The following is a 13,855-nucleotide window of genomic DNA, read 5'->3' on the forward strand; positions in this document are numbered from 1 at the left end:
AGATGCCATATATGTGGAAGTAAAAATCCCAATTCTGTCCCGATCACTTTGAGTTTCAACATATTTCATATGTTACGGTTATAAACCATTGTATGTGTTGGAATTGTCATCTCCAATTCTGTGGCTTGTTTTTTCATTCTCTCAATGGTGTTTTTTAGGTGAATAGAGGTTCTTAATTTAGTACAATATATCAGTCTTTTTCTTTTCATTACATTTTAAAATGGCAGTATCTTTCTTTCTGATCTGTTTTTTATCCAAAGTCATTCGTTTAACAAATAATGCTGTGGGGGATTGATGCATAAGACATTATCACCAGGGGTCCCTGGGTGGCTCAGTGGTTTAGCGCCTGCCTTTGGCCCAGGGCACGATCCTGGAGTCCTGGGATCGAGTCCCCGAGTCCCGCGTCGGGCTCCCGGCATGGAGCCTGCTTCTCCCTCCTCCTGTGTGTCTCTACCTCTCTCTCTCTCTGTCTATCATAAATAAATAAATCTTTAAAAAAAAAAAAGACATTATCACCAGCATGAAAAAGCTAACAAGAAATGTCTCATAGGGAAAGTAAGTCATCAATAGAGTTAAGGGTCCACTCAGTTCATTCATTCATTTAACAAATATTTACTGAACATTTAGTCTGTGCCTGATACTGTTCGGAGTGGTACAGAATCCTGTAGGTGCTATCTATAATGTTAAGAATTCGCTTTTTAAAAATTGAGATATTACTGACCTATGACATTATATTAGTTTTGGGTGTGCAGCATGATTCAATATCTGCATATATTGCAAAATGATTATCACAGTAGGTTCAGTAAGCATACATCACCACACAGTTATAATTTTTTTCCTTGTGAGGATCCACTTTTAAATAATCACATCACTTTATAGACCTTTGCATGATTTTTTTCTTTTGGTTGGAAGTCATTCTAATCTTGGTGACTAAAATAGCCATTTATATGGACTTGAGAACTTTCAGAAGTACTGCTGCTAAAGAAAAGACAGGATAAAATAGCAAATTTAATTTCTTTTGAAATGTTAACTGCATGAATTGAGGCCCTTTTAAATTATTTTACTGCATGTTTGTTATGACTGTACTTGATTAAATAAAAATTTATAATCTGGATGACATGATTTTTTGAAATAATCCCTTGAAATGAGAACACTACTGAAGTAACATCACTCAACAAATATACTATGTTTAAAACATAAGTTTAGAGCATTGAATGTAGAGTTTAAGTACTTAATACTAAAATATTAGGAGAAAAGCCTTGTTTCCTCATGTTGTTTAACTGAAAAAGAAGTTTGGGGTGAGGCAGAGTTAAACGATATTGGGATGTCTGGCTGGCTTCATCAGTAGAGCATGAAACTCTTGATCTCAGAGTCATGAGTTCCAGCTGCACTTTGAGTGTAGAGATTACTTAAAAATAAAATTAAAAAAAAAAAAACAACAAAACAAAAACAAAAAACAAAACCAGTATAGCCTGACTTGACTTTTCTAACTTTGAAGTCAACTTAATGGAGTTTAGTTAATCTTAAAAAATGCAATTGATAAAAGCATCATTGAGCATTAGATCGAGATCCCAAAATCTTAATTTTCTTTCTGGCTCTATCACTGATTAAATATGTGGCAGAGAGAAAGGCACCCTTGTGTATGTATTACAGTCTGAAGTGGTGAGACTTGAAGAATGTGAATGAAAAGTTTAATTGAAATTACAGTGACATATAAAATGCTGTGAATTTTAAAGCCTTGTAGAAGTCCATTTCAAGATTAATTGAAAAAAGACACTTTAAATAGACAGAACTAAGTGTCAGTGGCGTTACCTCGTTACTATAAAGCAATGAACAATGAGGCCCATTTGTTGGGGATGAGCCTGTATTTGTGTATTACTTAGATAAGGTGCATTTTATTTTTGTGTGTCTCTTAGGAAAGGGAAACCATCATCTACTTACTTTCCTTGTCTTGGAAAAACTGGAATAGTGAAAAATGGAAAATTAGAGATTTAACTGCCTTTGAATTTTTTCCTTGCTGTGAAAACTACCTCTCTTTCTTTTTTGAGAGGGTGGGGTGGCGGTTAAAGCTTTGGAGATTTTTGTGTTTTGTTTTTTCATAAAGTCAGAAATCTTTAAGTCTTCAGCTTTTGATGACATGTCATAAATCTGTGTTTGTAGTCTAATTCTATTTTCCCCTTCTTCTGCTGTAGGGAGCAAGAAAGCTGAAGGAGAGCCTGTTTCCCCAAAATTGGTAAGTACTTTCATGAGGCAGGCGTAGTGTGCCTGATGCTAGTTGGGTAATAATTCAAATGTTCAGTGATTTTTTTTTTTTCAAAAAAACTTTCTCCCAGAAATGAAGCTTTACTGTTTGCATTGAGTAAAAGTGAATTTTTGTCTAATTTCACGTAACCGTATCTCAAATGCATTTGTGTTTCTAATAATACTGCTAGGCTTGCATGTTCCTATATTTGATAACCTGTTAAAATGTAAAGGTCCCCTTTGCCAAAAATGTCCTTAATGCAGTGGTTAGAGCTGAAAATCCTAAAGTCAGGAATTTCAAAAGTTCAGGTTCCTATTGTGTTTTGTATTACTTAATATGCTGTTAAATTTGATGGCCTTAGTATATGTGCAAAATGGCTAGGTTAATGTAACTATGGGAACCTTGACTTTGAAATTTGGGACTCTTAAGCATTTATATCCTTAAATGTAATGCTGGATTGGCTTCATTTCTGATATTACATTTTTAGTGTGTGTTTGTATAATTCTAAAAGAGGCAAAAATAAGAGAGACAGTGAAATGTAGCAGTGTGGGGGCATATAGGCAAACATATTTTTTTCCTATTATCTACTTTAGTATCTACTCTAACAGCTTATAAATTGTCACACTTTAATCATTTTTTTGAATGTCTAATTCAAGATCACAGATTGCACAGGGCAGTCTAGTGACTAAGGATCAAACAAATATTAACCTTATTTGGAGAGCATGTATTATGAAAAAAAAAAAAATGAAACCAGAGCTGGAATAGTATCATTCCCTAATACAAGGCTACTTCTTTTTGTTTTTGTTTTTTAAATTCTCTCAAATTTTAATTAATTTAGTGACTGGAGTAGATATTTGGTTAGGGCTTCTTTTTGATAATTTACTGTCCTTGAGGTGTCTCTCTTATCTTTTAGGGATTGGGCTTTGAACATGAAAGGGAGGCATTTGAACCAGTTAACCTTGCATTTTACTACCTTTTTATTCTACTTGGCTGTCTCATGGAACCTTTTTAAATAAATAATCAAGACCCTATAGCCCTTTTCTTTGAGATGTGATAGAATCACAGAATTTTAGAGAAGAGACCTTAAGGGCTTTTTCTCTTCCAGTCTTTAACCGGTATGGCAATTTCTTCTATATCCCAGACAGATTGTTATTCAGGTACATATTGAATACTACATTTAAAAAAGTGTAGCTCATTATTTTCTGTAATGTTTTCTGAGGAATTCTAGTTCCACAGAAGTGAGTAAATATTATTGAGGTGGGGTGGGGGTGGGAAAAATGTTCTGTGGTCAAATAATTTGGGAAATGCTGCGTTAAACAAAGTTAAACAGGTTTCTTTACTGCAGGACTTCTCAGAACCTTTAATATGCTAATGTGCATTGTGAATCTCCAAGAGGGGGATATGATATGCAGCATTCTTGAATACTTCTAATGACAGGGAGCCCACTACCTCATAAGGTAACCCATTCCTTTTTTGTACAGCTCTAATCCTTAGTTTTTCCTTAAATTGATCTGAAATCTATCTTCCCATAACTTCCACTTCTATTAAAGTACTTATTTTGGTTATGCCAAGACCACCACACCTTCTTGTGTTATCCTTTGTGTAGTAAATATTTATATGATTCTGCCCAGGCTTATCTGGACAGTTTTGTTTTTTTTTTTTTTTTAATCATTAAATAGCATTCTATAGGAAATGTGGCAATCAACTCTAAAATCTTCTCATTGTCACTGTGCTCGTTATACACTACTCTCCAGACTCCATTCCGAATTTCTGTAAGTTTTTAAGTTTACTCTCAATATTCTTGTTGGATATAGTTAGGCTGATTTTAGTAGACGTGCTTGATTTCTGTAAAAACAGGTAGGAAACAGAAAAATGTGTATGTCAGCTAGGCCTGTCCTGGGAAGCTGAGGTAGAAACTGCATTATCAGAATGAACATTGGTAGTAGGGTGAGATGCAAGACAGTGCAGCAGACCATGAAGGAAGAGGGTGCTGTCAGGGAGACCCTGACTTGACGTTTTGTGGCAATGGTATAACTTCTATTGGTATTCCTTTTCTTTTTCTAAATAAGGATCTGGCCCCTCCCTCCAAAAACAAAACACAGAGGAGAGATATATATTTTATATTCAAACACATTCAGACATTATCATAAATCTAATTGTGTGTGTGTGTGTATGTTTAAATCTAATCTAATGGTTGAGAAACATCAGTCTCACTAGCTCGGGTGATATTTGTCAACAGCTGTTAGTACCAAGATGTGAGCATAGTAGCCTTCCCAGTGTCAGAAGGTAGTCCTCTGAAATCAGGATTGCTAAAAGTTCTTTGTGCAGTAGCATTTTCTGTTGACATGCGGAGTGTCACCAAAGAGATACCACCATGAAAACAAACATTATATATTTTTTAATGTCATTTTTATTCATGTTAGTAAATATTAGTTTTCAATAAACGCTACTAAAGAGCTTTATTATTTTTAGCATCTGTGATTGTTTTTTAGCACTTAATAGCTAGTTAAGTTAAAATTTAAAGATATTGTTACATCTCTTAGCATTTTTGTACAAATTGAAACCTGATATTTTAGTACTTGACATGTGACAAGTAAGGACACATAGATCTAGCAAGACTTTCTACTTTTTTTTTTTTTTAAGGATTTTATTTTTTTATTCACGAGAGAGAGAGAGAGGCAGAGACACAGGTAGAGGGAGAACCAGGCTCCCCACAGGAGCCTGATAAGGGACTTGATCCCAGACCCAGGGGTCATGCCCTGAGCCGAAGGCAGATGCTCAACCGCTGAGCATCTCTCTACTTTTTTTTTTTTTTTTTAATTTTAAAGTAACCTCTATACCATTGTGGGGCTTGAACTTACATCCCCAAGACCAAGAATTGAACATTCCATTGACTGAGCCAGCCAGGCACCCCTCTATTTTTTTTTTTTTTTTATTGAACATACTCTAAACAGTATTCTGTATAACATGTAAGTCAAAAGTGGAGTCTTGAAGCACCTGGCTGGCTCAGTCAGTAGAGCATGAGACTGGATCTCAGGGCCATGAGTTCAAGCCCCACATTGGGTGTGGAGTTTACTTAATTAATAGAAAACAACAACTGGAGTCTTACACCAAATAAATATTTGGTATAGAGAATACTGAGCTGTCCATTTTTAGAGAATTCAGTCTGAGGGCACAGTGTTTTATGGACTTACTGTTAGTTAAAGACACTTGGTAGATAACTTGAGTTTTGATGGGAAAAAATGTTTATGCCAATTCAGGAACAGAGCATTGTTTCTTAGCAGTAAATTCAGAGGTACAGCATTACTACATTATTAGAGTCATAATGAAAGACCTGGAGGTTACATATCTCTAAGCAGAACCTACTCACCAAAATAGTTAAAAGCCCCTTGTTTAGAGAATTTGAAAGTAGGAAAGCCTACAGTCTTCTCAGCAATATACTGTGGTGAGAAGTTTATTAAAAAGTTTGTTTGTATGAATAAAAGAGTTAAGTATGTTAACAATAACATAGAACTTTGTAGTTTACAAAGAGCTTTTTGTGTAACTTCATCTCTTTTAAACCTCATAACAGTTTTATGAGTAGATGATACTGTTCCCATTTTTCTGATTTATAAGCAAACAAACAAATTAAAAACCCTGAGGCTAAGAGTGGTTGTGTAGCAAGTAAATGGAATCCGTTTTTTTCTTGTTTTAGGGGGATAGTGAGTGTGCTTTCCAGACATCACAGCTGTTTTTTTTAGTGGGATTTGATTATTATTTTTGTTTTGTTGGTTTGTGGAATTTTTATTTGTTCATGTTTTTGGTTTTATGTTATTTGAAGGTGAGAAGCCATTAGGTGTCCTAGTAGTTTGGCATGTACAGTTCTGAAGATAACAAATGTTGTTGGTATTTTGTACTAGGCCATTGTCCTCTCTGATGGTAGCATTTAGAGCTGTTGGGTAGTAAAAGGCATTGTACATTTACATTGTACATTGTAAAGTGTGTCCATTATTGCTTCGTGAGTCTGTTTATATTTACCTTGTAGCAACTGATTTGTTAGTTATAACTTACTGGAATTGGTCAAAATATGATAAATCATCCTTCTACAAATTTAGCAAATAAAACCTTTTTTATGATGCTGTAAACTGCCCCCAAATAGTCATCGTATGATAGCTGCATAAGCTGTCTAAACCCCCAAAATATTTCTTAAAAGGATTCAACATGTGCTTGCCTTGTTTTTATAAGCTATAAATATATGTATATAATGTGTTCCTTTAGGTAGAGATCAATCTCTTAAAACTGCTCTCCAGAAAGAGAACTTTTTGAAGAAGTAGGATATAAAATGAATCCTCTAATCCTTCATAATTTTTTTTTTATAACAAGTCACTAACTTTTTTAACCCTTCAGTTTTATTTTGAAATAAAATGAATAATTGGCATTTAGTCATCGCCAAATAAAATTTTGTGTCTCTCTGTGTCTCTAATAAGACAACAATCTGATGAAGGAATAAAAGCTGTCAGCTCCTCATTAAGTTGAGTTACAGGCTTCTTATCGTGCAAGGCACTCTTTGACATTTAGAGCCTCCAGGTTAAGTTCTGGTTTTACTTTTTCTTTTCCTGAACATTTTGTTTCATCAGTATCGAATTTTCTGAGGTTTTAGCAATCCTCAGTTAATTTTTTTAAATTTAAAAATAAGTACATATTTTCTGTGGAAAAATGTCAAAACATCAATACTCTGAAAAATTGAAAGTAAATAATCCTTATTGCTACCATCCAGAGATAACCAGTAGCAAATTATGAAAGTGCCACCTGCCCCAAACTTTTGACAGCTCTCAGAGTATTCTTATTTCTACAAATCTTTGTCAGATTGATAGACCAAACTTACCTTCTTAAAATTTACAGTTCTATGACTATTGAAGATGGATGTTTTCCATGTTTGTTGGTCATGCTTATTCTTCTGTGAGTTGCTTTTTCATATTTTTAAAATTAATTTGTGAGCACTCTAATGTATAAATTGTTAACCCTTTGTTGTATATGTTGTAAGTTCTATATTGTAAGTTCTCTGTTTTTAACTTGCTCTTCATTTCCAGAGTTTATATGTTGAGTTGAACTATGATGTGCTATGTTGCTACCAGTAAAATCAAATATGGCCTTTCTGTTGTTAAAAATGCTCGTTTAACTTCAAGGTGATTCTTAATTTGACAAAAATTATAAGGAATCATTTTTGGACATATTTTCTGATAGAATCTTTCAAAAATGAAAACTAATTCAACTGAGTCAAGTACTGTTTTCAGGAATAACTCTAATATATGTAAGTTACAAATTTGAGTAGGATTATTTTAGTTCTTAAAATTAAGGGAGGAGCGCCTGGCTGGCTCATTTGGTGGAGCATGCAGCTCTTGATCTCAGGGTTGTAAGATCCAACTGCCCATTGGATATAGGGATTACTTAAAAATGAAATCTAAAAAATAAAATAAAATAAAAATGAAAGCAATGCTATAGTTTTAACATTTGCTTTTGTATATAGAGTAAACTTATGTGACAACAAAAACCTTAGTCTTGCTAATTTCATGATTCTGATATTTATTACAGTCCATAGATTTTCTGAGATAAGTAGCTAAAAAACTGCTTTTGTAGTTTGTTCATCAAAATATGGTTCCTTTTCAAAATTGTCTCCCCTAAACATACTGCCTTTTTTGTTGATAGTATCATTATATAGTAATCCTTTCCTAACCTCCATAAATGTTAACTTTGAATGAATTTTACATTTTTGAAATTTGTTGTTTTTTGAGTATTTTTATATAATATTTCATAGTATATAAATCCTAGGGGAGAGATTGCCAGTGATGTTTTAAGTCTAGCGAGATTAAGCAAATATAATGAAAAATAAATTCATAGGAATATATTCTATAGTTAATGATTCCATTATAACTGTTAAATACGGTTTTAAAGACGTTTTAAGAAACTTAGGTTGATTATGGACTTGATCCATGGATAAATAATTTTTGGAAATGTAAAGATTATGAATTTCATTTGGTTTAAGGAGTACTGGTTCTTTTAGATTCATGATTGCTCCCTTCCTCAGTTGTTAAGAATATTGAAAAGCTGCTCTAGCTGCAAGTTTTATAGGTACAAAGAGGAAAAAGAACAGAAGTAAAGTTTAGATTTATTTTGGCAAAAGCAAACTTTTGCTTTGGGAGGGTACCTCAAATCATGTCTGAGGCCACACTCAAGAAAAAAAAAATTAAAAGAGAAATTAGCCATTGAGTTCATTTAAATATTAGTGATAAGCAGAGCATTCGCAAAGGAAGGCTCACATTCACAAATCTAGACTTTTGACATTATTGCCACTTGCAGTTATACATATAGCCAGAAGAGATGGGCTGGCAGGCTTGAAGAAGATGGTGTTCATTATCAAGCTGGAAATTGATAGATTTCCATTGCTAGACTGCCACCTCTATTATACAGGATAGGATTATTATTTAACATTCCTGTCGTAACTTTATGAAAGTTACATTGCATTGTATCTATATAAAGTATTAATTTGTTAAATGTAAACCTTTAAATAATACCAGAATTTTCCTGTTTTGAGGTTTATTTTTAAAATAGAGTAAGAGTCCATCCAAATGAAAGTACTCTGGCCTTCTTTAACCTCTGAGAGACCCTGAACTTTCCAGTTCACTCTGTGTGATGTTTAAAAATGTATGACTCTGTTGTTATGTGTCTCTAAGGACAGTGTGTCCTGGATGGTTGTAGTCTCGGCCTCTAGATTCCCAGCTCATTTAGGAAGGAAGTGGTCTTGTTCAGCTCTGTATCCTCAGAATGTAGTATGTACTATAGTGCTGAGCATCTAAGTGTGCTTAGATGTTTTCATGACCAGATTAAACACCTCCCTTCTGCTCCCATTTCTTACTTATTTGAAGTGTTCTGTGGAGGAATGAATGTTCAGAGAATAAAACCCAGAAAATTTTGGTACTAATTCAGTGAAAAATACTCATTTTGGAAATAAATCTGTTTGGGACATTTCATGCTCTGTGTTAGAGCATCAACTAATTTTCAACTAATGTAATTTCTTTTATTTAACACGAATATTTCCTTTATGATCCAAAACGTTTTATGATCTCCACAGCTGCAGTGAGAAGAGGAGTTTGTTATTTTAAACGGAGGCTGAAGAAACTGTAGAATTAGCAGACAGAAAGTGGAGAAGGTGGAGGATGGAGTTGCAGACTCTACAGGAGGCTCTTAAAGTGGAAATTCAGGTTCACCAGGTATGTTCCATTATTGGTTTCACCTATGTTGTATTATTAAGTAATGGCTAAGATTAGTAAACTCGCCTATCTCTGAATTTCAGTACACTTTTTAATTGTCTTTCAGACAGTTGTCCAAGAATCATGTCTTTTGCCTTTTATTGATAAGTAACAAATTCACTGACAGTACTTTTAAGAACTTTAATAGAATATTCCTGACTTTCTTTCCAGAGAAAAGAATGGAAAATATTTTTTTTCAAATACTAAAGGTGTTAAAAAAAATAACCCACACTCTTTTTTTTCTTTTTTTGGTTCATCTGAAAAACTTGGTTCATGTGACCTAACTTGTGTATTTTAAGTAATGAGCCATGTTTTAGTTGACTACCATTTATACTGAAGTTTTTGCATGTAACTCAGCTTTATGCCTTGATTCTAATCTTTAGTAAAGAAAACATCACTGCTAGAGTGCCTGGTGGCTCAGTCAGTTAAACCTATGATTCTTGATCTCCTCTCAGGTCATGGTCTCAGGATCATGAGATGTAGCCTCGAATTGGGCTCTTCACTCTCAGCAGGCAGCATGCTTGGGATTCTCTCTCTCCTTCTCCTTCTGCCCCTCCCCCTGTCCTCTCTCTGTCTCCAATAAGTAAATCTAAAAAAAAGAAAAATGTTACTACCTTCACAGATGTTTACATTTAAAATTTCACAATTTTTTTTTAAGATGTTATTTATTTATTCATGAGAGACAGAGAGAGAGATACAGGCAGAGGGAGAAGCAGGCTCCTTGCAGGGAGCCTGACGTGGAACTCGATCCCAGGTCTCCAGGATCACACCCTGGACTGAAGGTGGCGCTAAACCGCTGAACCATCCGGGCTGCCCAAATTTCACAATTTTTAATATTTACCTCAGGTGTATAGGCTAACAAACCTTAAAAAATATAAATAAAAATATGTTAACAATTATATTTATATAATAATATCGATGAAATATTAAATATGTAATATATTTTATATGTATAATAAATCTTATTTAATATAATTAACCCAGAAATAAAGCTATTCTTAAATAACTGGATCATTAACATATATTTCATAAACAGAGTATCACTGTTTCTATCCCTTTCCTAGACATTAGCCGGAATGTGGTCCCAGGTTCAAAATAAACACATACATACAATCAAAAGTGATAAATGATGATGAATTGACTGCTTTTGAATGTTTGGGGTGTGGAAGTGAAAGGAGAAGGGAACAAGTTTCTCTTGTGTTATCTGAATAGTTTAAGGTTAATTTCTGAAATTGTTGGAAGCACCCTGTGGGCTTTTGATAACTACTAAATTTGCAAGTTGCTTAGAATTAGGGTGGATGACAGCTAACATGAAAGCTTCAAAGACATACACACATAGTTTTAATTTTTCAAATCTCTGTATTCAGAAATCCTTGCTTCTGCTTTGGATCTGTTAAACTCTTGCTCAGCAGTAGTCTTATAGTTTGCTGTGTACAGGTGGACTTCTCTATGTGAAGTGTTTTGTTTTATGGTAATTTTAAGAAATTTAGTATATAATAAGTTATGCACATTTTATTTTATTTGGCCTTGCTTCTGTTACTAATTGAAGAGAGTAAAAATCTGTTTATAAAATCAAGCAGTCTTTTTCCCAGATGTAAGTATTTTAACCTAGAGTTGTGATGAATACTTAATTTGGCTGAATGGCAAATGACAACAGTTAAATTCATAATTTGTTCGAAGCTGACATCATCATAAAAGGAATTTCTGGAAAACAATAATCCATCTGAAATTTGTATGGATCGAAGATATTTAATGAAGTTGTATGTGATTTTAGGAGATATTCCTTCTCTCAAGAAATTTGGAGATGGCAGCATTGACATTCTGCTTTTAGTTCATCCTCACAAGATATGAACAAGTCCCAAATAAGACTTACTGAAAGACTCATCTCCTAAATTGAACTAAATTACTAAAAATGATAAATGTTTTTTTTTTTTTTCCAGAAAGGTAGATTCGGGGTAGAAGAGGAGAGGGAGATAAAGAGAATCACACACCTAGTGTGGAGCCCAACATGGGGCTGTATCTCAAAACCCTGAGATCATGACCTGAGCCAAAATTAAGAGTTGGACACCTAACCAACTGAGCCATCTAAGCACCCCTAAAAATGAGAATTCTTAAATATTCATTTGCTTTATATTTTTAATTCAAGCATACCAATTTTATGGAAATTATAATTATGAAAAAATTTAATGTTTATTCTGTTTTAAAATCTAATTTAATTTTTTAAATTACTCTTTTTGACTCAAAAGGGATATAATGTTCTTCTGAAAGTTATCCCAGTCTCTTAATATTTATGTTTATTTCCCTATATATTTAACTATTTTTTTTTAGGATAAAGAGCTTTTATGTTCATCCTTGATTATTACATATTTCATTTGTGCAATATCATTTATATGTTGATTTATAATATTTCAACTTATAAAACACATGTAAGAATTTTCACTGTAATTACATTTAGAATACTTTCCTATTTGGGGAAGAATGTTAAATATTAACAGTAAATACAAATGGTAAGCCTTGTTTATAAATCTGATGTTATTCTGGTTGGATGTGTGGTAATCTCATGATCATTGATTGTGACAAGTTCAGGAATGCCAGAAATGATATCAAAGTAGGCACTGGCTGTTAGGTTGAGGCCAAAGCCAGGCCGTACATTTGACTAAGTATTGGATCAAAAGCCTCCCTTTTGCATTTTGTTAGGGATGGAATTACGGCTAAAATTGAGCTTGCTGGATAGACGCGTGTTAAGAAAGTATGCTGTGGTGGAAGTATATTTTTGTTCTTTATGGACAGAGAGATGGCTAAGAAAGTTGTGATGTACACATGGTTGATGTTGAGTAAATGTTAAATAATAATGGCCTGTGATGAGTATCTCACCCTTTTTGAGAAATTGCCTTTTTTATTATTTTTATACAGATTTGATGGAAGCCATATTTAAACTTTAGGAGTATTTACATGGAACAGAGGATAGTATAAAGCAGAGGTTAGCAAACTTTTTCTGTAAAGAGCCAGATAGTAAAATGTTTTGCACTTTGTGAGTCATTTATGGTCTCTGTCACTAGTACATTGCTGCCATGTAGACAAAGCAGCCAGAGATAATATATAAATGAATGGGTGTGGCTGTGTCCCAATAAAACTTTATAAAAACAGGTGGTAGGCTGGATTTGCCAATAGGCTATAGTTTATGCCAACATTTGGCATAAAGTATATCTTTATAAAAAATGGCTCCATTCTTGCAAAAGAAAGTAGTTTAATTTTGATAACACAGTGTTAGCTTAAAGTCATTAGGGATATGGATGGTGTAGTTAGGTTGTCCAGCTTCTCCTATTCTGCCTCTGCTTGTCTAAAATGCAGCTTGACTACTTATATATAGGAAAGGTGGTTTATTTCCTCCAGGAGTGGAGGCTTAATGTGGTTATCAGTCAGTTTTTAAGTTCCAGTATCATGGAAGAAAACCTTTTCTTTTGGCTTTAAAAAGGCACCTGGGTGGCTCCATTTGTTAAACATCTGTCTTCAGCTCAGGTCATGATCTTGGCGGTCGCTAAATTGAACCCTGAGTCAGGCTCCCTGCTCAGTGGGGACTCTGCTTCTCCCTTACCCTTTGCCCTTTCCCTGTGCTTGTGCTCGCACTCTCTCGCTCTCCCCCACCCCAAATAAATAAATAAATAAATAAATAAATAAATAAATAAATAAATAAACAAACAAATACATACATACATACATACATACATTTTTAAAGGCAACTTTAGTGTTGTAGCCAACTCTCTAGTTACTAAATTAAAAAAGAAAACCAAGGACTTTTTTCATTGAAGAATGAGGCTAGCCTTTAGGCTGCACTTGTAAGAATGTCTATGTATAAAGTCGCGTTTCAGTTTCACTGAGCTCTTGGAATGTCTTATTACTGTTTTGTAGATTAAGGCCAGGATACAGAAGAGTTACTACTGTCATATATGAAGTAGAATATAGTTCATATATACCTTGTGTAGATGGAAGTTACATGGTTGGCAACCTCAGCTGTGCATAATGTATCTAAGCACCTGAAGTAAGACTCTTGACCAACTACAATAAGTATCAGAAATCTTTCACCAAAGAGTGTACATTTTACTCAAGGGGCATTTCTTAAGCTATTACAACCTATTTGTTCATCTTAGAATTAGTTCACTGTGCATATCACACAGTAGATCAGAAGCTGCAAATTTGAGTTGGGGTTCAGGGGCTGTTGGAGGAGACATAATAATAGTAACAAAATTTGCTAGCTGATTCCTTGGCATTAAGAAGTAGATTGAAAAATTAAAATGCAAGGGAACTTGGGTGGTCACTTGGTTAAGCA

At 34.0% G+C, this 13,855-nt stretch overlaps 1 protein-coding gene across 11 annotated transcripts in view; it reads left to right on the forward strand.

Moving 5' to 3' along the window:
* PHF21A (PHD finger protein 21A) overlaps nucleotides 1-13,855 on the forward strand; it is a 191,667-nt gene that overhangs the window by 26,838 nt on the left and 150,974 nt on the right. For 8 of the 11 annotated variants that reach the window (XM_055313066.1, XM_055313027.1, XM_055313005.1 and 5 more), the window contains 3 exons: nucleotides 2,193-2,233; nucleotides 3,588-3,699; nucleotides 9,351-9,489. In XM_055313066.1, coding sequence (XP_055169041.1) covers nucleotides 9,436-9,489 — 54 coding nt within the window. In that variant the 5' untranslated portion in view covers nucleotides 2,193-2,233; nucleotides 3,588-3,699; nucleotides 9,351-9,435. Of the gene's footprint in view, nucleotides 1-493; nucleotides 556-2,192; nucleotides 2,234-3,587; nucleotides 3,700-9,350; nucleotides 9,490-13,855 lie in introns of those variants that run through there. The other 3 variants (XM_055313011.1, XM_055313036.1, XM_055313047.1) reach the window with 2 other exon arrangements.

Source organism: Nyctereutes procyonoides, unplaced genomic scaffold (genome assembly GCF_905146905.1).
Source record: "Nyctereutes procyonoides isolate TBG_1078 unplaced genomic scaffold, NYPRO_anot_genome, whole genome shotgun sequence".
NCBI classification, from domain to species: Eukaryota; Metazoa; Chordata; class Mammalia; order Carnivora; family Canidae; genus Nyctereutes; species Nyctereutes procyonoides.